General features: G+C 44.7%; 1 protein-coding gene across 1 annotated transcript in view; it reads right to left on the reverse strand.

The window, feature by feature from the left end:
* Positions 1-24,846, reverse strand: part of LOC121269078 (plexin domain-containing protein 1-like) — a 268,532-nt gene that overhangs the window by 203,186 nt on the left and 40,500 nt on the right. The window contains exon 2 of the mRNA XM_041173524.1: positions 15,557-15,747. Within this exon, the coding sequence (XP_041029458.1) occupies positions 15,557-15,747 (191 nt within the window). The remainder of the gene's footprint in view (positions 1-15,556; positions 15,748-24,846) is intronic.

Genomic DNA, 24,846 nt, shown 5'->3' on the forward strand with positions numbered 1-24,846 from the left:
CCCTCCGGGAACTCAACATTCCTCTAACTCTTGCCTCTTGTCCAGCACCGATTTCCTATGCCCCTCCATTGGCAGCAGTCTGGGCCTTAAACTCTCAAACATTCTCCCTAAAACTTTAATTTCTCTCCAGCAATGGTGGGCATCTCCATCTCTTCAACCAAGCTTTTGGTCACCTTACCTAATACCTTCCAATTTAGCTCAGTGGCAGATTTTGTCTGATTAATACTCCTAAGAATTGTCTCGAGATGTTTTACTACATGAAAGATGCTATATAAATTCATATAAAGTTGTTGTTGAAATAATGTTTTCCCCTTGGAGCAGTATAAAACTTCACACTGACACAGAACCTGTGCAAGAGTAAAATTCCAGATTTTCCATTTCCCTGTGTCATGCCAACATTGGTGATGCCAGAGAGCGCAATACCAGGGTGGCATTTCTGCTGTGGCTCAGTTACTAACATCTTCCCTCTAAGTCTGAAGGTTGTGGGTTCAATTCCCAATCCAGGCATTGAGCCCAAACATGTAGGCTAACAGAGTATGTTGGAAAAACTCAGCAGGTCTGGCAACATCTGTAGAGAGACAGAGTTAATGATTTGTGTCTGTATGATCCTCCTTTCACATCTGACATCCAACAGCATTGAGAGAATGTTGAACTGTTGGAGGTGCTGTCCTCTTAGATGAGGCACTATGATTGGCTGGGCATAAAATATCCCACAGGCACTATTTTGAAGAAATATAGGGAGTTCTTTCTGATGTCATGGCCAATGCTTATCCTTCAACCAACATGACTAAGATTTATTATCGGGTCATTATCAGTTTATTGCTATTTCACAGTAAATCCCCACAAAGTGGCTGCTGTGTTTCTTACAACAGAGACTGCACTTCAAATTCATTTCATTGGCTGGAAAGCATTTTAGGGCCTCCTGAGATTGTGAAAAAACATGATAGAATTGCACGTTCCACCTTTCTTATCTTTTTATGTCAACTTTATTTGGAAGCTTTAAATAAAGATTGGGTTAACTTGGCTTTCTGGTTGAACATATAATAGCAGTGGCCATATCCTTCCTGGAGCAGGAAGCAATGAGGGAGGCACCATTCAGGAATGGTAATAAGTTGACTGGAACACCATTACCATCTTCAGCAAGGACAACTTTAGTCCTTTCCACTCAGAAATGCGTTGTTACCTCTTCTCCCATTTCCCAGTGGAAATCGATTCTGAAACTTCACATGAAACCTGGAGCGATCTCCTGAATTATTAGCTTTTCAAGGGTGCCACATATTTTTCCATTTGTTAATTAATCCCATGAAACTTCACTTTAAAACCCCTGTGAATGATACAAAAATCAGAGTGAAAAGCCAGTCTCAGTCAAGGTGACCATGAAACCATCATTGATTGTTGTAAAAAAACATCTGGTTCACAAATGTCCTGTAGGGAGGAAATCTGCCATCCTTACCTGGTCTGGCCTACATGTGATACCAGATCCACAGCAATGCGCTTGACTCTTAACTGCCCTCTGAAACAGCCTAGCAAGCCACTCAGTTCAAGGGCAATTAGGGATGGGCAACAAATGCTGCCCTTGCCATTGATACCCACATCCCATGAAAGAATTTTTAAAAAATTATTGATCTTCACCACGACCTTCACACTCCCACACATCTTCATTCCGACCTTCACACTCTCACACATCTTCATTCTGACCTTCACACTCTTACACATCTTCATTCCGACCTTCACACTCTCACACATCTTCACTCTGACCTTCACACACTCACACATCTTCACTCCGACCTTCACACTCTCACACATCTTCATCCCGACCTTCACACTCTCACACATCTTCACTCTGACCTTCATACCCTCACACATCTTCACTCCGACCTTCACACTCACACACATCTTCACTCCGACTTTCACACTCTCACACGTCTTCACTCCGACCTTCACACTCTCACACATCTTCACTCCGACCTTCACACTCTCATTCATCTTCACTCCGACCTTCACACTCTCACACATCTTCGATCCGACCTTCACACTCTCACACATCTTCACTCCGACCTTCACACTCTCACACATCTTCACTCCGATCTTTAAACTCTCACTCATCTTCACTCTGAGCTTCACACTCTCACACATCTTCACTCCGACCTTCACACTCTCACACATCTTCACTCCGACCTTCACACTCTCACACATCTTCACTCCGACCTTCACACTCTCACACATCTTCACTCCGACCTTCACACTCTCACACATCTTCACTCCGACCTTCACACTCTCACACATCTTCACTCCGACCTTCACACACTGACACATTTTCAACTCAACCTTCACACACTTCAACGTGACCCCAAACTCTCACACATCTTCATGCTGACGCCCAGACTCTCGCATATTTTCACCCCAACCCCGAATTCCCACACATCTTCACTTCAATGCACCATACTCTCATTTTCCAGCAAAACCATCAGAAAAGGGAACCCTGGCTTGTGTTTTTCCCTATCAGCTGGAAAACACTGAGGCCCAAGATCTCTCCCCGAGTGCTGAGATCAGTTGGAGGTTGGACAGGGGACTTTTCCAAATGGCTCCACACCCAGCAGCAAATTTACCAAGGGAGCCATGGAGGGGTTAGCGATGAGCTCTGAACCAGCACAAAATCATAGTGGTTTACAGGCCCCTCATCACCAAGAGAATCATTAGGTCCAGAGTTCCCCTGTGTCCTTTTGTTATTTGAGTTACTCAACGGGAACACACGTGGGGCTGAAAGGTCAGCAATCCCAGCAACTCTTCAAATGTGTTTTAATTGTATCTGCCCTACTCAGAGCAACATGCCCTCCCCCAAATACCTCCAAGAAGGCTGCTCCTTGTTTCATGCAGTCTAAATTGAGCCAGTTAGCAGTTATGAGCCTCACACACATGTGCTTGTGGTTATGCTGTGGTGTTTATAAGCTGCTCTTGTAAATCTGTGGTCTGTTTTAAAGATTTCCATCACTAGCATGCTGCTATCCATAATTGCTAACATATTTTTTTGCTTTGACTTATTTAGAATATTCAGCCAATTGGCACTGCCGTGAAGGTGAGTTTGTTATGTACAGCCTTCCCAGTCTCAAAGTGCCACTTGCAATATTGGCAGAAGACAAGGATTCCTTGCACATCCAATGCACACTGGGCAAAATGCAAACGTTCACTTCTAACTTGTGCCTTCTGGCTGACTCATCAATAACTTACATTTATATAGCACCTACATTGTAAAAAAAACAATCCATGCCAAGGCACCTGAAAGAGGTGCAGTCAGTCAAAAATTGACACCTTTCCAAAGACCTATTGCTGCATTGCTTGTGTCTCCATGTTAAGGCCTGCGTAAGTGAAGTGCAATGCTTGAATCTTGCTCCAATATCTGGCAAGGCGCCTCCAACATTTGTCTCGCGCTCCAACACAGGTCACAGGAAAAGACTGGCCGACTAGAGATTCTTCTTCTCTCAACTGTAGCCTCATATCTTGCTCTCTCTCATCCCTAAACCAATCTCTTTCTCTCCTGTTCTATATAACTTACCGTAGATTATGGCCTATAAGGCAATCAGATGTATAAGAGAACCCCCTATTACTGGTGCCAAAAATCATGTTTAGGCATATACTCAGCGTACAATTGACCCCATTTTCTACCAATGTTATAACTGCATTAGAAGTTAATCTCAATTTTTCACTTCAAAAATGCATGTTCTTGTACAGGCGCATTCCTCCTCCCTCCTCTCTTCTAAGGCAATGACTCACGCCAGCACAGCCTCTGATGTTGGTCCTCTCCTGTACCACTCATCACTCGACATCTACAAGGAGGTCACCCTATGATGAGCAAGAGTGAGAGCGCTGGCTGATGTTTTCCATGTCTAACTCCAGACAGCAAGGCTAGTGATATCAAAGCATCACCTCCACTGAGCTCGCCTAACTCAGCACCAACAAGAACTGGAAACCGAGAGCTCCTTGCTGTATACAGTGCATCACTGCATTAACCAGTATGCATTGGGAGCTTTTGTGTGTCAGCCATGGCTGTTGTTGGAGTTGGTGGCAACTCCTCTGAATCAAGGGGCTGTGGATACAAGGCCCACTCCAGGGCTTGAGCACAAAAGTCAATTCTGACACTCCAGTGCAGTACGGATGGAGTGCTGCAGTGTTAGGGATGCTGTCTTTCAGGTGCAATGTTAAACTGAAGACCTGTCTGCCCTTTTGGGTTGAAATAAAAGATCCCATGGTACCATTCTGTAAAAGACCAGGGGAGTTATCCCTGGTGTCCTGGCCAATATTTATTCCTCAATTACCATAAGTAAAAAACAGATTATCTGACCATTATCACATTGCTGTTTGTGGGAGCTTGCTATGCACAAATTGCCTGTCACGTTTCCTACAATACAACAGCAACTATAAAAGTACTTCATTGACTATAAAGTGCTTTAAGTTTCTGGTCGTGGTGAAAGGCGCTACATCAATGCAAGTCTTTCTTTCATGGAAACCCAGTAGCATGTAGGTGTGGAGGACCGTATGGTGGAAGGGGTACAGATTCTCCTCTACCTCTTTAAAGGGACTCAGAAATGAACAGGGGCAGCCCAATCCTAACCTCTTCAAACCAGCCAATTCAAATTAGATCATTATCAACCCATCTTATTTACCTTGTAAACTGGACAGTCTCAGTAATGGTCATCAATTATTATAAAGGCCCATATGGTTCACTAATGTACTTTCGGGAAAGAAATCTGCCATCCTTACCTGGTCTGGCCTACACTTGACCACATAGCCGTGTGGTTGCCTCTTAAATGGCCCTGCAAGCTATTCAGTTCAAGGGCAATTAGGGGCAAATGCTGGACTTGCCAGTGACACCCACATCCCATGAAAGATTTCCTGTATTGCTGTTCCTGTTCCTACTCGCAGCTCTCCAGCGGTTTAGAATTGAAAACAATATCCCAGGATTAACACTAAGAGCTTCCCTCCAAGTTATTTGCCACACTGGATGCAAGCACCAATTTTCCTGGGCCAAGTGTAATCAGAGACTCCTAAGTGCCTCCTTACATCAATATAATGGGAACATTCAACCTCACAGAGCAGAACTGTGAAAGGATGGGATGTGGGAACTTTTACTCATGAGCGATTACTCTCAATTGCTTATCTTTAAGCAGCGAAAGCATGCCTGTTACAATCTCACAACAGAGGCAGATTTGTAGTTAGGAGGGCATGATGGGGAGCTCCATGTCAACTGTTATAGATGTATGCAAAATTGCACTCCAAAGATATTATTGGCTGTAAGGTACTTCAGAACATCCCAAAGTCATGAAAGGCACTTTTGAAATGCAAATTCTTTTGACATTTTTATGCATTAGCTATGTTGGTCTCATTGCTGGTTAGAGAATTGTCCAAAGCACTGCTTTAGTCCTTGATTTGGAGAAGCTTCACATACTGAATCCAACTGTCTAATTACCCTCTGTCCAATCAAAAACCTTGCTCTTTGTTCTTTCCACCTTCCTATCGCACCCCCCCCCCCCCCCCATCTCTGTATTTGCTGAAAATCTCTCGCACCTCTTACTTATTCCTGTTCTGATGGAAGGTCAGCAACCTGTTCTGAAGAAGTCATATTCGACGTGAAACGTTAACTCTGTTTCTCTCTCCACAGAAGCTGCCAGACCCACTGAAGTTTTTCCAGTGCTTTCTGTTTTTAACCTGAAACCCGTTTCCCTCGCTCCGCAGATGTTGCCTAACTTGTTGAGTATTCTCCAGCACTTTTTGTTTTTAAAAAGTGCCCCTATGAGGGGGTATAGCTAAGTGGTAGAGCATTTGACTGCAGATTAAGAAGTTTCCTGGTTCAAATCCAGGTCCCCTTAACCACTTTAAAAGCTCAAGTAGAGCATAAATAATGATGTGGACTGAATGGCCTGTTTCTGTGTGGTGTATCCTTGCAATCCATTTCCTTGACAAGCTAACAAAAGTCCTTGCCTGTGTAAGTGCAAGGGCAGTATGAGTACCATCCACTGGATTGAACTCCATACTGGACTGAGATTCACTAAAATGGTTATAATAGAGTTCTTTAATTAACTGAATCATATGGGGAAAGCACATCCAACATATCAAGAGGCTGTACGACCTCCCAAAAAGGCTTATTTCTTCAGAAATTGCTGAACTGAAATGGTTAAGTGAAAGGCACCATCAGAGATTTAATCTGAAGGCCCAAAATCCCAGTTTGTTTTGTTTTGAAATCTGGAGAATGTGCGACACATCAATTTATCAATTTCCACTGCTTTGCCTGGGAGCTTAAAGCCTCTTAAATGTTGTCTTTATGAGTGAACTAGGAGGCCTGGATTTGCTATCAGATGATCTGAGCCAGGAAAAGGAATTCAGTCTGTAAATGACGAAGAGAGATCAAACCCTTTGGAAAATGTGCGTGTGTCATCTCAGCAACACGAAACTGAGGCCGAATTAAAATATTCCTCTCCATAATCCAACTCCGTAGCCCACACGAGTTTGGTTACAGTGTTTTTCCATTGTTCCAGGCTGCACACGTTTGTTGTGTTTTAACTGTGCCTAGCAACTATTGTCCTGTAACTCATACAGCAGCAGCAGAGCTGTAAGGACCTTTTTGAAAGAGAAATGTACAAGGTTTACTGCCTCTCGCAATCAGCTCCCAATTGTAGCGGTGGAGAAATCATTAGCAGGCTGTGTTCAGTGGATGCTGACTACCTGAGGAAGCCTTTGACTTTCTTTTTTCAGTCAGCTTGCATCACACTCCCACATTGCCTCCACCACTAAAACTTCTTGCCTTTAAGAGGCTAGATTTCTCTTTCACACTTACTTTCCTCTCACTGTTGCTCAACTCTGTAAAAATAAAAGCCAAATCTGGCACTTAAATACTACTCCCAATAACCAGAAAAGCTCCTCAATTTTTCAGGACACTCACCATCTAGAGTCGCCGTTACAGTGAAGGTAAAGGAGGCCTTTCAGCTCATCACGTCCGTGCTGGCTCTCTGCAAGGGTAACTCACCTCATCCCACTCCCCTGCCTTTTTGCCGCAACTTCTTTCTTCTCAGATAATTGTCCAATTCTCTTTCGCAGGCCTCAATTGAACCTACCACAACCAGTCTCTCAGGCAGTGCATTCCAGATCCAAGCCACACACATTGCCCTGAGGCAGATGGCACCAGCTGAACTCAGGAAAGCCAGGTTTACATCTGGCCTAACCAGCAATTTTGTTCTCAAAAAATATGCTTTAGTCATAAAATTTGTTAAAGTGCACAAAATACAATTCAATTTTTTTTTTAGATACAGTAACCGGCATTCAAAGGTGCCTCACTAAACCTACATTTACAGGTTATATTTATGATATAGGTTTGCATTTTATGTCAACCATTCTCTGGTGCATATAGCCCGAGGTGTTTTCCATGGGCTCCCACCTCTTGGCATACTGTGGTGGGAGGGCCTTAAACTGTGGCTTCTCCCTACATGTGGCCGAATAGGTGACCCTGAAATGATTGGAATCGATGAGATAAGATTTTTAAATAGAACTACCTGGATGTGGAGCAGGAGTGCCTGACGTTCTAGGCCAGTATCTTCTATTCTCACTCTGTATTTAAGAATCCAGGATAGTGAAAATTTTCATCAAAATTCCCATCCTCCTAGGGTTTACAGATGTCAACTGACCTCTTCTTGATTTAACTTGGCTTCTATCCTACCTCTTTTAACCTTTCAATCTTATGTACAACCTTTGACCCTTCATCTATTCCAATATTAAAACACTGAATATGGCCTGGTGTGGTATGGCGATGAAAATTATGGCCTGTACACCACATCACCTCAACAATAAAATGACAACTAGCTTCTCCAAACAAGGAAAACGTTTGACAAATTATTCTCTTTTATGAAGGCAGTGTTCCCTCAAACAATTTCCGGTGCTATTTTATTAGCTCTGAGTTGTTGAGGTTTAAAAGCTGTGGCCGGTTTTTTTTGCACTAAAGGAACTGCTGAGCCCACAGCCAAGGAAGGACAGGGTGGAATGTACACTAGAAAGTGCAGAGGAACTTCCACTATTTGTGCTCCAATTACCTGGCAGAATTCTTGTTGGCCAAACAGGACCAGCGCAACCACTCAGCAAACTAGGCAGTCATCTAGAGTGATAAAATTTAGGGAGGGGGGGAGGCAAAAAATTGAATTCATGAAACTTTATAAATAACAAATGGGGTTCAGCAGTGAGAATGAAAAGTTTAGATCTACTGATATGTATCCACATGTACTGACATACATAGAGATTTCCATGTATTTACATTGCAGTTTTCCCCGAAATTTCATATTATATTCCTCATTCTGTTTATGCAACAGTTTTACAAATTTGTACATCTACGTGACTATTCTAAAACTGAGAGCCAGTGAATAATATCAAAGAATGTAATTTAATCCAGGTCACTCTATGGTAATGATTATTGATTGTGTGAAGTGTGCATAAAATCATCTAGCAACTGTTACATCGTGTGAACCATATTACACACTATAATGTGCACTTCATCTAGTACATACTCTGTGAAAAGTGTAGAACAATGAGAATATACATTCAGTGTCATAATATTCTCCTTTTTCATGTAAAATAAATCTGTAATTACAACTGCAGAATTTTTAGCCATACTAATGCACAACATTCATTTTTGAAAATTAATTTGGGGGAGTGGTGGGGAACTCTTGCACCTGTAACAAAGTCTTGTGCGGAATATGAATCCAGTCTGCCTCACCACATCCTCTAAATCTGACATACATCAGCCACACGTTGCAAGAAAAGTTCAATTCAGTTTATACCTTTGTACTTGTCTTCAATCCTCTGTTGAGGTATTTGATGTACTACAGGGGTCAGATTTTCAATCACATATCACGGCATTCCCTTTGACTTGCCAGCTAATGGATCTTTCATCATATTGTCGCTATGTGGTGGTGGAGAGATTTCTGCTTTAATGTCCCTTCTGCCCCTTGGAGATTTGTGAGTATAGGCCACATGTTCACCAAAGTCCGTGCAAATTCCAGCTGCAAACATTGGGTTGAGCAGTGTGATCAAGAGTTGGTTTCAGAACCAGAATTAAGTATCCATGGGGGATAGGTCCTAAAATTTTGATGCCAGAATAATACCTGCTGAATCAACACTTCACTGGCAACCTGGTGAACTGATGACCCAAGTAGCAAGTGGACAGGCTGGCTGAGGGATAGGGTCTATGGACAGGTAGCAGGGGTAAAGGAAATTATTCTAATCCACCATTCATATCAGCACTTCCCACAGGCAAATAGAAAGAAGGAACTTTCATTTTTATACCACCTTTCACAATCTTGGCACATCCAAAGAACTTTACAAGCAACAACGTACTTACTGAAGTGTAGTCAGTATTGTAATGTGGCAAACACAGCAGCCAATTTGAGCACAGCAAGGTCCCACAAACAGCAAATGATAATGACCAGGTAATCTGCTTCTGGGATGCTGGTAGAGAGACACTGGAGATAACTCTCCTAGTGCATGGAATCTTTTATATCCACCTGAGAGGGCAGATGGGACCTTTGTTTAGCATCTCAGCTGAAAGACAGCACCTCTGACAGTGAAGGACATGCTCAGCAAAGTGTCAGCCTAGATTTTGGGCAAAAGTCTATCAAATGGGACTTGAACACAGGACTTTCTAGTTTAGAGGCAAGAGTGTTACCAACTGAAGCATGGCTGATATCACATTAACCATAAGAGCAGTACCATAAGAGTCAAATACAAAGGCGTAGCTTGTGATGTGTCAAACGTGCTGACTGGCTAAACTAAACCTTGTCACATTTCTTTCCCTTCTTGCTTTGCCATTTCCATCTTTTCCTATTTGCTTGGATCATAGGGCACCTTCCGTGAGTTTCTGGGAGGTGGTCATTTTGGGAAGTTGGGGGTTTATGGTCTTTCACCCATTGATCCAGCGCCAGCGCTCTGCAGCAGGGAGAGGGCACCTTGGGAAATTGTGGGCATGCAGCAAACATTATTAAAACAATTCATTTCAGGCGAACTGCTTGCTAGGAGTACCACTACTCAACCACTCGTGAGGAGCTTCCCTTATGTCAAGTGGGCAGCTCTGTTCCCTCCAAGTTAGAAGGTTGTGCATTCAAAGTATCACTTCAGAGACTTGAGCACAATCCAGGTTGACACTCCAGTGCATTACTGAGGAAGTTCTGCACTGTCAGAAGTGTCCATCTTTCAGATGAGAAGTTAAACTGAGACCCCATCTGTCCTCTAAGTTGAATGTAAAGGATCCCATGGTACTATTTCAAAGAAGAGTAGAGGCGTTCTCCTTGGTGTTTTGGCCAATATTTATCCCTCAACCAACACCACTAAAATAATATTATCTGGTCATAATTGCATCACTGTTTGTGGGAGCTTACTGTGCATAAATTTGCTGTAGCATGTTCCATGTTACAACAGTGACTACATTTCAAAAGTTCTTCCTTGGTTATAAAGCACGTTGAGACATCCTTAGGAAAAGGTGCTATAAAAATTTAAATTCTCTCTCTTTAACTCATGACAAGGTTTCTAGAGTGCTGATTGGATGGGGAACAGATAATTTGGTATTGGATATCACACTGCTGTGATCAAGGTTACCTGCACAGCAGAATTAGCACAGTCAGGAAGAAACTGAAAAAAAGGTTTGTGGAAACAATTCCTGACTCAAGGGTATTTAGAAATGAATGCATCTGACATCCCAAGCTTTTTTTTAAAAACCTCTTCACTCTTCATCATTTCTTCTTTCCTAACCTCTAGCTATCTATTATTCATTTTATTTCTGGGTGTCTTCTGAATAAGGTTGGCCCAAAATTGAATTCAGCTAAAGGCTTAATGCAAGAAACTGTCATCGTGGTTAAAGTGTTATATGCAACTTCTCTGCCACATCTAACAATAACAAGCCAGTGAATTAATCAGCAGCTCACAAGGGCATCCACTGCCCCTTCAAGATGAACACTTTGCTATACTGTAGTAAGCAAAATCTCTTTTCACTGTGTTTGCTTCTTTCCCTCAACACAATTTCCACTCCCAGCATAGCACCCCAACTCTTCTCCGAGTACATGTTGACTCATGTTGGGTACAATTGTGTATATTCTCTTCCATATGTCAAATGGTCAATCTTCATTCTTGATGGTGAGGGACAGCGTTCATTTTTAATTGCCTTTGGGAGTCACTGATTAGCCAGAGAGAGATCATTAAGGAAATTAAGTTGGGAGTTTGACCTTATAATGAGCCTGCCCAATTTTCCTTCCCTTCAAAGTAACGTTATTTACTCTGGAAGGCTGGCCAGAGTCAGGGTGGAATCGTGGTGGTGGGCAGACATCCTGCCATGAATAAGACACTCCCAGTTTCACAACCGTGGAAACTCCAGCCTTATAAATCACACAAAGCTGTGTGACAGAGTGCTCTCCACTTGCCGAGGTGGATGTACCTGCGACTCAAGAAGCTCAACACCATCTAGGTCAAAGCGTCTGCTTGATTGACAGCTCATCCATCACCTTAAACATTCACATTCTCCAACACCTGGCCACCATGGCTGCAGTGTGCACTATTTACAGGGTGCCCTTCAGCAATTCGCCAATGCTTCTTCGAAAGCACCACCCAAAACCCTTGACCTCCACCACCTAGGAGGAAGGAACACAGCAAGTACACAGGAACACCAATGCCTCCAAATTTCCTTCCCTTCACACCATCCTGACTTGGACATAACACAGCTTTTCCATCATTATTGCTGGGTCAAAATCCTGAAATTCCCTACATGACTGCAGCGTGGGCACACCCTCATCACACCCACACTACAGTGGTTGAAGAAGGTGGCTCAGCACCACACCTTCAGCTCATTGGTTGGCACAATAGCATCAATAGACTTTCCAATAAAGGAGACTGAATTGTTTGACCAGGAAAGGGTTCTTTCCTAGCCTGAAAACTGCATATTCAAAAGATGGACAATATCTCATTCTCAGAAAGCTGGATTGAGAAGGTGCTTCCATATGCTGCTGCTCTCAACATATTGACAATGGATGTCTTTTAGTGATCAACAAAGATTTCTAATGGCCATTCTTAATGAATAACCAATTATATTTTATGCTATTGGGTACATGATAAAGTATTGTGATATGAAGTAACTCATCCAGTGGAGCCTAAAGAAAGAGCACTTGACAGGTTAAATGCATGTTTCACCATCATCCCTTAGATTTCTGACAGAGAACGACCAACTCATGACATCCTGGGCTAAGTATCCTTTCAGCTTATCATAGAAGGAGCTTGCACGGTGTAAATCAGAAGCCGATACCCTTGTCCTATTTGCCTTGTTCGGTTGGCAGTGGGGCCCACCTTTTCGCTCAGGTTGCCAACCTTCCAGGATTATCCTGGAGTTCTGAGGAATTAGAGACTGACCTCCTGCTGCAAACAACCTAATAAAGAAAAACCATTGGGCAATAACACCTTCTTTTCATTTTCATTTGTTGAGTACTTAAATAACTATTGGAAATGCAGGAAAAGTATTGGTTTGACTAACAGTAACCAATCATCCAATTGGCTGATGATGAGTCTGTTTGCTTACCAGTTACTGCAGAAAGGCAGAGCGCCGCAAGGGGTGGGTGTGTCAGATGACCATAAGGAGGCGTGGTTAGAGACTGGAGGTCATGTGACAAAATCTCCAGGAATGTATCCATTGTTGGCAACCCTACTTTTCACAGGAACCACCATCGATTTCATCATTTCCATTAATGATTGGGGAAAAATGGCAATGGGGTGCAGCAGCAAATGGCTGAACACACCGTCAAAACACACCCGGGTATTTCAGTACTGAAGCTCCTCTATCAGAAGTTGTTTCTAATACAACAACATTGACCCCCACATCATCTCCACTACTAAGGGGAGAATTTTCTCCCTGTCGGATGGGCCAATTGGGAGCGGGCGCGAAGCCGATCGCTGCCCATGATTGGCTGCGCGCCGCCATTTTACATCAGCAGGCCAACTAAGGCCCACCCAGCCTGAGGTGTGCCCAGTAGCGCTACCTGTGCTGGCGGGGGGAGGAAGAAGAGTCGGGGCCTGCACTCTCTCGCTCCATGCCTCAGGGAGATTGAGTGCAGTTGTAAAGTTGTGAAAAAAAAAGAAAAAATAAAATTATTCAGACCCCTCATGTGACAGTGTCATATGAGCTGGGACATGTTTTTGACTTTTGGTAAAAGATTTTATTTCATTAATAAATTCTTCATGAAACCTCATCCCGCCGGGGATGGGGTTTCATGATAAATGCAAAAGCCGCCTGGGCTCTTCGCCTGCCCACCACCAACCTTAAGGTTGGACGGGCAGCTTTCTCAATTGGGTTAATTGTTTTACTAATGGACTTAACAGGCCTTTGACAGTTTGGCGGGCGCGCAGCAAGCTCCGGGCACACCCGCTGAACGGAAGATCAGAATCAGTGTGCGGGGCCCGCCCCCACATGCCAAACGGAAGATTCTGCCCTAAGACTGCCCACTTCCACCTCATTAACATCCCCCGTCTCCACGCCTCTTCTGCTGAAACCTTCATCTATGCCTTTGTTACCTCTGGTTTTTACTATACCAATGCTATCCTGGTCAACCATGCACTTTGCATCTTCTGTAAACTCGAACATATTCAAAATGCTGCTGCTTACACTAGGTCCTGTTTACCTCTTTCCCCTGTGCTCACTGACCTACAATAGCTTCTGGTTGTCAATGCCTCAATTTTAACATTTTCTCATCCTTGTTTTTAAATCTCTCCATGACCTTGTCTCTCTATCTCCACAACATTCTCCAGGCAAACAACGCTCCAAGATCTCTAAACATTTCCAAATCTGACTTTTGTATCCCTGATTCTCATTGTTTCACCATTGCTGACATGTTTTCAGCTGCTTGGGCCCGAAGCTCTGGATTTCCCTCCCTATACCATTCTACCTCTCAACCTCTTTCCCTTTCGTAACAAAACCTACCTCTCTGACCATGCATGGAAACAGCACCACCTGGAAATTCCCTGTAAGTCACATATCATCCTAACTTGGAACTATATTGCTGTTAATTCACTGGGTCAAACACCTGGAACTCCCTCCCTCACAGCACAGTGGGTGTACCTACACCACATGGACTTTAGCGGTTCAAGAAGGCAGCTCACCACTACCTTCTCAAGGGCAATTAGGGATGGGCAATAAATGCTGGCCTTGCCAGAAATGCCCACATCCTGTAAATGAATTTTAAAAATTGTCTGCACCTCTCCTTGTGGTTTGGTATCTAATTTTGTTTGATAATGCTGCTGTGAAGTGCTGAGGGACATTTTACTACATTGAAAGTATTGAAGATATGGTGGTCATTGGTACAGTTAAGAAAGTTGGGAAGGTGCAAGAGGCCAGAATTAGAAGACAGCAGAAATCTCAATGGGTTCGAAGGATTGAGAAGGTTACAAACCAGGGGCAAGGCCATCAATGAAAATTTTAATACTGACATACTGCCGGACCAAAAGCCAATGCAGCTCAGCAAACACAAGGATGATGGATAAACGGGACATACCATGAAACCTGGACCACCTTCCTGGAGGCTAATTTGACATGGTCACCCTTGGGAGTGCCCCTATAAAAGGAAAATTAAACAATGCAGCTAGAATATTCAAGCAAGGCCTCCATCCCCTGAACTCTGTAGAGGGATAGAGAGTGTCCCAGAACACTCATTACCTATCTCCCAATCCCACACTTGCCCCAACAGCACGCAGTCTACCCACACTCTAATACTCATCTGTAATATCACAAAGTGTACTGACTGACTGCAAAGCAAACTGACCAAACCTGGTGCACAAAAACAAAAGCCAGAATTTTTCAGCCCCCGCATTTCCCCCCCCCCCCCCCCCGGGATTCCCCTATAGTGAGATAAACGAGCCATTGAAATCTCTATTCACTGGAAGATCCCACTGGCGTGAGGGGTTGTAAAATTCCAGCCAAAGTTACAAAGGATTGCAAGCTAGTTACAGCAGAACAACAAGCCATTTGGTCCACTAGACCCATACCAGTATTTATGCTCCACATGAGTCTCCTCCCGCCCTTCTTCATCTAACCCCATTAACATCACCTTCTGTTCCTTTCTCCCTCGTGTACTTATCTAGCTTCCTCTTCAATGCATATGCTATTTGCCTCAACTATTCATCATGCTTGCAAGTTCCAGATCCTAACTACTCCTGAAGATTCTTGGGGTCTCACCCGCAAGTGGAAACATCTTCTCCATATCTGCCCTATCAAACGATTTCAAATTTTTAAAGACCTCAATCCGTCCACTCCTCAGCTTTCTGTTTTCTATTGATAAGAGCTTCAGCCTGTTCAATCTTTCCTGATATGTATAATCTCTCAATTCTGGTGCCATTCTTATAAACCTTTTTTCACCTTTTGCAATGCCTCTATATAAAATGGTGACTCCAAGTGTGGTCTAACCAAGGTCCAATACAGCTTTAACATAATGTCACTCCTTTTAGTTCTAACCCGCTAGAATGAACCCCAGATGATGTTAAAAAGAAAACCACTGACCACAATTTGGGTTCCATTGTCTGGCAGGGTATCGATGGCAAGACTGGCCCCCACTAAATCCAGGCTCAAACGGTCCCCTTCAGCCTCCAATGTTTTGATGGAGTCGATATTGATCGGCGAGCTACGTCTCCAGCGCTGGCTTTTCGGATTCACACCGATTGTGCTTACAATTGGTAGCTGGTAAGTGAAATCTGTTAAACGATGCGAAAGACGATGAGTGGTTAGTAACGGCGAGGTGGGCGCAGTTAGTACTGCAAGATTTTTAATCTTCTGCAGAAAGAAACAGCTTTACAAATTAATTTGGGAAGCTTTTCCAATGAAAACCCATTCCCAAGTGCAGAGCAAGACAATGTCAAAGACGTTAATGCTATACCTAGTTAGGATTAATGATACTGATTTTAGTTTTTGAAGCTGCGTTGACTGTAAGATTTCCCTTTATTTATTAATCTGTTCACGCTCCTTGCTTTTCATTTTTGGTGAATTTTGTGCAGAGCGTTAGGAGCACTGTAACTGCTGGGAAACAGAGCACACACTAACACAAGCATCTAGTGTGGTGAAAATTGGGATTTTACAGCTTTAGCATCTACAAAAGCAGAAGACACAATCTTAAAATTAGAGCCATGCCATTTCGGAGTGAGATCAGGAAGCACTTTTTGCACACAAAGGGTAGAGGAAATCTGGCAAGCTATCCTCCAGAAGGTTATGTATGATGAGGCAAATGATAGCTTGAGGCTGGATAGACAAGTTTATATTAGTTAAGGGTATCATATGATATAGATTAAAGCAAGTAAAAGGAGTTGAGGTGCAGATCATAAACGATCTAATTGAATTGTGAAACAGGTTTGATGGGCTGAATGGCCTATTCCTGTCCCTATGTTCTGAGCTCATTGTGTTTCAGTTTTGCTTGTGTCGGCATCAGAGACTTACATCCATATCCCGCCATTCATGAATGAAACAGCAATGCGATAAAGACCAGGCTGTTTTTTTATGATGATGAATTGGTCAGGACACTAGGGATAACTCCCCTGCTCATCTTTGAAAAAGTGCCACTGGATCTTTTATATCTACCCAAACAGACAGATGGTTTAACATCTCATCAAAAAGACAGCACCTTCAACAGTGCAATGCTCCCTCAGTTCGCCACCAAAGTGTCAGCCTTGATTTCTGTACTCAAGCCCTGGAGTAGGGACTTAAACCTGGAATAAAGTGGAGCAGAGGCAGGTGTGCTACAAACTGAGCCTCAGCTGACACCTTGAGCTCTGATTTGCGAATGCACATCCCCTCGGAAGTTGTCCGAAGTTGGCTTTAGTGACAAAGGCCCTTTCCTCATATCCAACCTTCATGCAGTGACCTAGCAGAGAAACAATAGCAGTTTCTGTGTTCGTCACTCATTTTCTTCATCCTGCTTCTGTTTTCAGCAGGATATTCAGAATAAATCACACTTTACAGGTAAGGAAAACAAAGTTGGTTAATAATTAATAATCAAACATTAACTAAAATCAATAACACATCAACTATTTTGAGTTGGAAACATATGCACAGGAGTGAGGCACTCAACCCTTCAAGGCTGTTCTGCATTCGATTAGATTGTGACTGATCCAAACCTTAATTCCTTCTACACACATTGGTTCCATAATCCTGAATACCCTTGCCTAACACAAAAATCTATAAATCAGTACACAGCCTCAACAGCTTTCCAGGGTAGCAGAAAGTTCCGGTTTCCACTACCATTTTGTGAGGAGGTGCTTTCAGACATCACCCTCGACTGATGTTCAGAGCATTTGGGAAAAAAATTGATTTATTGGATTTCTGTTCTCAGAATCACAGCATAATTGTTACAGGGCAGAAGGAAGCCATTTGGCCCAGTGTGTCTGCATTGGCTCTCTGAATGAGCAATTCATCTAGTGCCATTCCTCTGGCTTCTCCCAACTTACTTTTCAAATAACAGTCCAATTCCTTTTTGAATGCCTCAATTAAACCTTCCTCCACACTCTCAAGCAGTGCATTTCAGACCTTAACCACTCACTGTGTGAAAAAGCTTTTTCTCATTTCAATTTTGCTTCTGTTGCAATTATTTTAAATTGGTGCCCTCTCAGTCTCAATCCTTTCGTGAGTGGGAACAGTTTCGCCCTATCTCCTCTGCCCAGACCCCTCATGATTTTGAATACCTCTATCAGAACTCCTCTCAGCCTTCTCTTCTCTAAGAAGAACAGTTCTAAATTCTCCAGTCTATCTTCATAACTGAAGTTCCTCATCCCTGGAACCATTGTCGTGAATCTTTTCTGCAACCTCTCCAATGCCTTTACATCCTTCCTAAGGTACTTTTAAAATTTGGAATAGAAGCGTCAGAGTGTGAAACAACCTGTCCCCCGTTAAGAGTTCCCTCAGACAAGTGATGATTATCTGTCTGATGCACAGCAAGTATCTTGGGGAATCCTTGTCATGTAGCCTGTGACCTTTCACCCATTGATCCAGCATGCTTAAGGATGGGAATGGCACCTAAAGAGAGCACATCTCGGGAAATTGTGGGTAAGCTTCCGACATTTTCAAACCTTTACACATCCAGGCAAGCTGCCTCCTCAATTAGGGATGGGCAATAAATGCTGGCCTAGCCAGCAATGCACACATGCCATAGATGAATTTTTTAAAAGTACCACATCGCTCAACCACCCACAGGGAGCTTCCCTTGTTTTAAGTGGGTAACACTCTTTCCTCGATGTTAGAAATTATGGATTCAAGTCCTGTTTCAGAAACTTGAACACAATCCAGTCTGGCACTCCAGCGCAGTACTGAGAGAGTGCTGCACTTGCAGAGGTGCCGTCTTTCTGATAATTACCTCAGAGGGCTGAGGTCTCAAGAGATCCTATAGTATTATTCCCAGGAGGAAGGGACTTTTCCCCGGTGTCCTGGCCAATATATATTCCTCAACCAACATCACTAAAACAGATGATCTGGTTATTATCTCATTGATGTTTGTGGGAGCTTGCTGTGTGCAAATTCAGTGCTGCAGTTCCTACATTACAACAGTGGCTACATTTCAAAAGTATTTCAATGGCTAAAAAGTGCCGGTAAGTCCTGCGGTTGTCTTATTTTCTGTTCAGGATGTGATTTAAAGGCATAAAGAGAAATCAGAGTATGAAAGCTAAGAAATTGTATCAAACCCGCTGACAAGGGTGGTGCTGTTGTTGTCTGGCGCACTGACCTCTACCTCGCGGAGGCTGAGCGTCAACTCGCAGACACTTCCTCCTACCTCTCCCTGGACCATGACCCCAACACTGAACATCAAGCTATTGTTTCCAGAACTGTCACTGACCTCATCTCCTCTGGGGATCTCCCTCCCACAGCTTCCAACCTGATAGTCGCCCAACCTCGGATGGCCCGCTTCTATCTCCTACCCAAAATCCACAAACAGAACTGCCACGGTAGACCGATCGTCTCAGCTTGCTCCTGCCCCACAGAACTCATTTCTCGTTATCTTGACTCCCTTCTCTCTCCCCTTGTCCAGTCCCTTCCCACCTACATCCGTGATTCCTCTGACACCTTACGTCACATCAACAATTTTCAGTTCCCTGGTCCCAACTGCTTCCTCTTCACCATGGACGTCCAATCCCTCTACACCTCCATCCCCCACCAGGATGGTCTGAGGGCCCTTAGCTTCTTCCTCGAACAGAGGCCCAAACAATCCCCATCCACCACTACTCTCCTCCGTCTGGCTGAACTTGTTCTCACGCTGAACAATTTCTCCCTCAACTCCTCTCACTTCTTCCAAATAAAAGGTGTGGCTATGGGTACCCGCATGGGCCCCAGCTATGCCTGTCTCTTTATGGGGTATGTGGAACATTCCTTATTGCAGTCCTACTCCGGCCCCCTTCCACAACTCTTTCTCCGGTACATCGATGATTACTTCGGTGCCGCTTCATGCTCTCGTCGGGACTTGGAAAAATTTTATTAATTTTGCTTCCAATCTCCACCCCTCCAACATTTTCACGTGGTCCATCTCTGACACTTCCCTTCCCTTCCTTGACCTCTCTGTCTCAATCTCTGGTGATAGACTGTCTACCAATATCCATTACAAACCCACCGACTCCCACAGCTATCTCAACTACAGCTCCTCACACCCCGCTTCCTGTAAGGACTCCATCCCATTCTCTCAGTTCCTTCGCCTCCGTCGCATCTGTTCCGATGATGCTACATTCAAAAACAGTTCCTCTGACATGTCCTCCTTCTTCCTTAACCGAGGTTTTCCACCCACGGTCGTTGACTGGGCCCTCAAACCGTGTCCGGCCCATCTCCCGCGCATCCGCCCTCACGCCTTCTCCTCCCTCCCAGAAACATGATAGGGTCCCCCTTGTCCTCACTTATCACCCCACCAGCCTCCGCATTCAAAGGGTCATCCTCCGACATTTCCGCCAACTCCAGCATGATGCCACCACCAAACACATCTTCCCTTCACCCCCTTATCAGCATTCCGTAGGGATCGCTCCTTCCGGGACACCCTGGTCCACTCCTCCATCACCCCCTACTCCTCAACCCCCTCCTATGGCACCACCCCATGCCCACGCAAAAGATGCAACACCTGCCCCTTCACTTCCTCTCTCCTCACCGTCCAAGGACCCAAACACTCCTTTCAAGTGAAGCAGCATTTCACTTGCATTTCCCCCAACTTAGTCTACTGCATTCGTTGCTCCCAATGTGGTCTCCTCTACATTGGAGAGACCAAACGTAAACTGGGCGACCGCTTTGCAGAACACCTGCGGTCTGTCCGCAAGAATGACCCAAACCTCCCTGTCGCTTGCCATTTTAACACTCCACCCTGCTCTCTTGCCCACATGTCTGTCCTTGGCTTGCTGCATTGTTCCAGTGAAGCCCAACGCAAACTGGAGGAACAACACCTCATCTTCCGACTAGGGACTTTACAGCCTTCCGGACTGAATATTGAATTCAACAACTTTAGGTCGTGAGCTCCCTCCCCCATCCCCACCCCCTTTCTGTTTCCCCCTTCCTTTTTTTTTCCAATAAATTATAAAGATTTTCCTTTTCCCACCTATTTCCATTATTAAAAAAAAAATAAAAAAAAACCCCACTAGAGCTATACCTTGAGTGCCCTACCATCCATCCTTAATTAGCACATTCGTTTAGATAATATCACCAACTTTAACTTTAACACCTGTGTTCTATTGTACTATTGTCGTTGACATCTTTTGATAATCTGCTTCTATCACTGCTTGTTTGTCCCTACAACCACACCACCCCCCCCACCTCTCTCTCTCTATCTCTCCGCCCCCCACACACACACCTTAAACCAGCTTATATTTCAACTCTTTCTTGGACTCGAACTCAAGTTCTGTCGAAGGGTCATGAGGACTCGAAACGTCAACTCTTTTCTTCTCCGCCGATGCTGCCAGACCTGCTGAGTTTTTCCAGGTAATTCTGTTTTTGTTTTGGATTTCCAGCATCCGCAGTTTTTTTGTTTTTATCTCTGTGTTTAATTGACTGCCACTGCTCTTCAAGAAATGCCTACCTCCTTGAAGAAGTTCCGTTCCTCTCTGCGACAAGATTTCCGTATCTCTCTGTTGTCTTGCTCGCCTTCCTTGCTTTCCATTTCCCTCCTAGTGTTTGACAAGGTGTTTACTAAAACCCGCTTTCACAGCCATATCTCCTTTCTCAGTGACTGTCTCCGTCTCCAACTTACTCCACGTGGATTTCAACTGAAATTCCACCCCTCATGTTTTGAACCCACCCAGGATTACAGGTATCTCCGGGACATAAAACATTTCTCGGACTGCTGTTCCCGTCACATTCTGAGATCCACACTCAGTGCCATGCGCCGCCATATGAACACACTCGACCTCTCCCTCCAGCAGCACCGCCGTACCCTTTCTCTGAGCTGCGCGTGCCCCCAGTTTCATTTTATCCTTCGGCTCATCCGACGCCTCAACAAGAAACTTTTTCTCTTTCTCTCAAGTGCTAAGGAACGCAAGCTCCAACAACTCATCGACACCAACACCCATCTAGGACCCTCCACCCCTGCCTGTCCCTCCCTCCCCACCCCATCTTCCAATCCCAACCCCAGCCGTGTATTCACTATACCCCCTGACCTTCCCCTCTCCGATGCTGAACGTTCAATGCTCAGCAAAGGACTTAGTTTCATACCCTTACGCCCTCACCTCAATGAATTTCGGGCTCGGCATGATACTGAACTCTTCTTCCGCCGTCTTCGTCTCCGGGCTCACTTCTTTGGGCAGGAGTCCTCTCCCAGTTCAACGGATCCTTTTACCCATCTCCAATATTCTCCCTCCACCTGGACCCCTCCCTCTGGATTCTTACCTTCTCTCGATCTTTTCATTGAGAACTGTCGGCACGACATTAGTTGTTTCAATTTCTCTGCTCCTCTCACCCATTCTAACCTGTCTCTCTCTGAACTTACTGCACTCCATTCTCTCAGGTCCAACCCTGACATTGTCATCAAACCCGCTGACAAGGGTGGTGCTGTTGTTGTCTGGCGCACTGACCTCTACCTCGCGGAGGCTGAGCGTCAACTCGCAGACACTTCCTCCTACCTCTCCCTGGACCATGACCCCACCACTGAACATCAAGCCATTGTTTCCAGAACTGTCACTGACCTCATCTCCTCTGGGGATCTCCCTCCCACAGCTTCCAACCTGATAGTCGCCCAACCTCGGATGGCCCGCTTCTATCTCCTACCCAAAATTCACAAGCAGAACAGCCCCGGTAGACCGATCGTCTCAGCTTGCTCCTGCCCCACAGAACTCATTTCTCATTATCTTGACTCCCTTTTCTCTCCCCTTGTCCAGTCCCTTCCCACCTACATCCGTGATTCCTCTGACACCTTACGTCACATCAACAATTTCCAGTTCCCTGGCCCCAACTGCTTCCTCTTCACCATGGACGTCCAATCCCTCTACACCTCCATCACCCACCAGGATGGTCTGAGGGCCCTTAGCTTCTTCCTCGAACAGAGGCCCAAACAATCCCCATCCACCACTACTCTCCTCCGTCTGGCTGAACTTGTTCTCACGCTGAACAATTTCTCCTTCAACTCCTCTCACTTCCTCCAAATAAAAGGTGTGGCTATGGGTACCCGCATGGGCCCCAGCTATGCCTGTCTCTTTATGGGGTATGTGCAATCCTACTCCGGCCCCCTTCCACAACTCTTTCTCTGGTACATCGATGATTACTTCAGTGCCGCTTCATGCTCTCGTCGGGACTTGGAAAAATTTATTAATTTTGCTTCCAATCTCCACCCCTCCATCATTTTCACGTGGTCCATCTCTGACACTTCCCTTCCCTTCCTTGACCTCTCTGTCTCAATCTCTGGTGATAGACTGTCCACCAATATCCATTACAAACCCACCGACTCCCACAGCTATCTCGACTACAGCTCCTCACACCCCGCTTCCTGTAAGGACTCCATCCCATTCTCTCAGTTCCTTCGCCTCCGTCGCATCTGTTCCGATGATGCTACATTCAAAAACAGTTCCTCTGACGTGTCCTCCTTCTTCCTTAACCGAGGTTTTCCACCCACGGTCGTTGACTGGGCCCTCAACCGTGTCCGGCCCATCTCCTGCGCATCTGCCCTCACGCCTTCTCCTCCCTCCCAGAAACATGATAGGGTCCCCCTTGTCCTCACTTATCACCCCACCAGCCTCCGCATTCAAAGGGTCATCCTCCGACATTTCCGCCAACTCCAGCATGATGCCACCACCAAACACATCTTCCCTTCACCCCCCCTTATCAGCATTCCGTAGGGATCGTTCCCTCTGGGACACCCTGGTCCACTCCTCCATCACCCCCTACTCCTCAACCCCCTCCTATGGCACCACCCCATGCCCACGCAAAAGATGCAACACCTGCCCCTTCACTTCCTCTCTCCTCACCGTCCAAGGACCCAAACACTCCTTTCAAGTGAAGCAGCATTTCACTTGCATTTCCCCCAACTTAGTCTACTGCATTCGTTGCTCCCAATGTGGTCTCCTCTACATTGGAGAGACCAAACGTAAACTGGGCGACCGCTTTGCAGAACACCTGCGGTCTGTCCGCAAGAATGACCCAAACCTCCCCGTCGCTTGCCATTTTAACACTTCACCCTGCTCTCTTGCCCACATGTCTGTCCTTGGCTTGCTGCATTGTTCCAGTGAAGCCCAACGCAAACTGGAGGAACAACACCTCATCTTCCGACTAGGGACTTTACAGCCTTCCGGACTGAATATTGAATTCAACAACTTTAGGTCGTGAGCTCCCTCCCCCATCCCCACCCCCTTTCTGTTTCCCCCTTCCCTGTTTTTCCAATAAATTATAAAGATTTTCCTTTTCCCACCTATTTCCATTATTAAAAAAAAAAATTAAAAAAAACCCCACTAGAGCTATACCTTGAGTGCCCTACCATCCATCCTTAGTTAGCACATTCGTTTAGATAATATCACCAACTTTAACTTTAACACCTATGTGTTCTATTGTACTATTGTCGTTGACATCTTTTGATGATCTGCTTCTATCACTGCTTGTTTGTCCCTACAACCACACCACCCCCCACCTCTCTCTCTCTCTATCTCTCCGCCCCCCACACACACACCTTAAACCAGCTTATATTTCAACTCTTTCTTGGACTCGAACTCAAGTTCTGTCGAAGGGTGATGAGGACTCAAAACGTCAACTCTTTTCTTCTCCGCCGATGCTGCCAGACCTGCTGAGTTTTTCCAGGTAATTCTGTTTTTGTTTTGGATTTCCAGCATCCGCAGTTTTTTTGTTTTTAAATTATATCCAGTGTTCACTGAATTGCTTTTGAAGAAGAAAGAAATAGCTTGCATTGATATTCAGTGACACCTGATGAGCAGCGAGTGAGCATGTCAGCCTGAGATGCTTGACTCAATATGCAATGGTCACTTAACCCTCTGACTTTCTCTGTGCAGGCTAAAACGCTTGTGGAATTGGTTTCTAGCATAAGTACTTCAGGAGGGAATGAAAGAACCAGAGAGAGTAAAAGCCCATCCAGAAAGAACAAATGAGGAGAATGATGGTTCCCTGTGGTCTGTGATACACATTTTCACCCCACCAGACACTAATGATGAGAATTCTCTCACTCGTTATGGCCGTGCAGAAGCTTATTCCTGTTGTTTATAAAAGATGAATCATTCAAAAGCTCCAACTCAATTAAAACTGGTTCTAAAAATGTTCAGAAAGGAAAGACAAAAAGGTGAAGAATTGTTTTTCGGATTTGTTCATTCAACAAACTAAAACTTGCTTTGCATGAAAATTTGATTTCTGGCCTG

This window comes from Carcharodon carcharias, chromosome 23 (assembly GCF_017639515.1).
Source record: "Carcharodon carcharias isolate sCarCar2 chromosome 23, sCarCar2.pri, whole genome shotgun sequence".
Classification (NCBI taxonomy): domain Eukaryota; kingdom Metazoa; phylum Chordata; class Chondrichthyes; order Lamniformes; family Lamnidae; genus Carcharodon; species Carcharodon carcharias.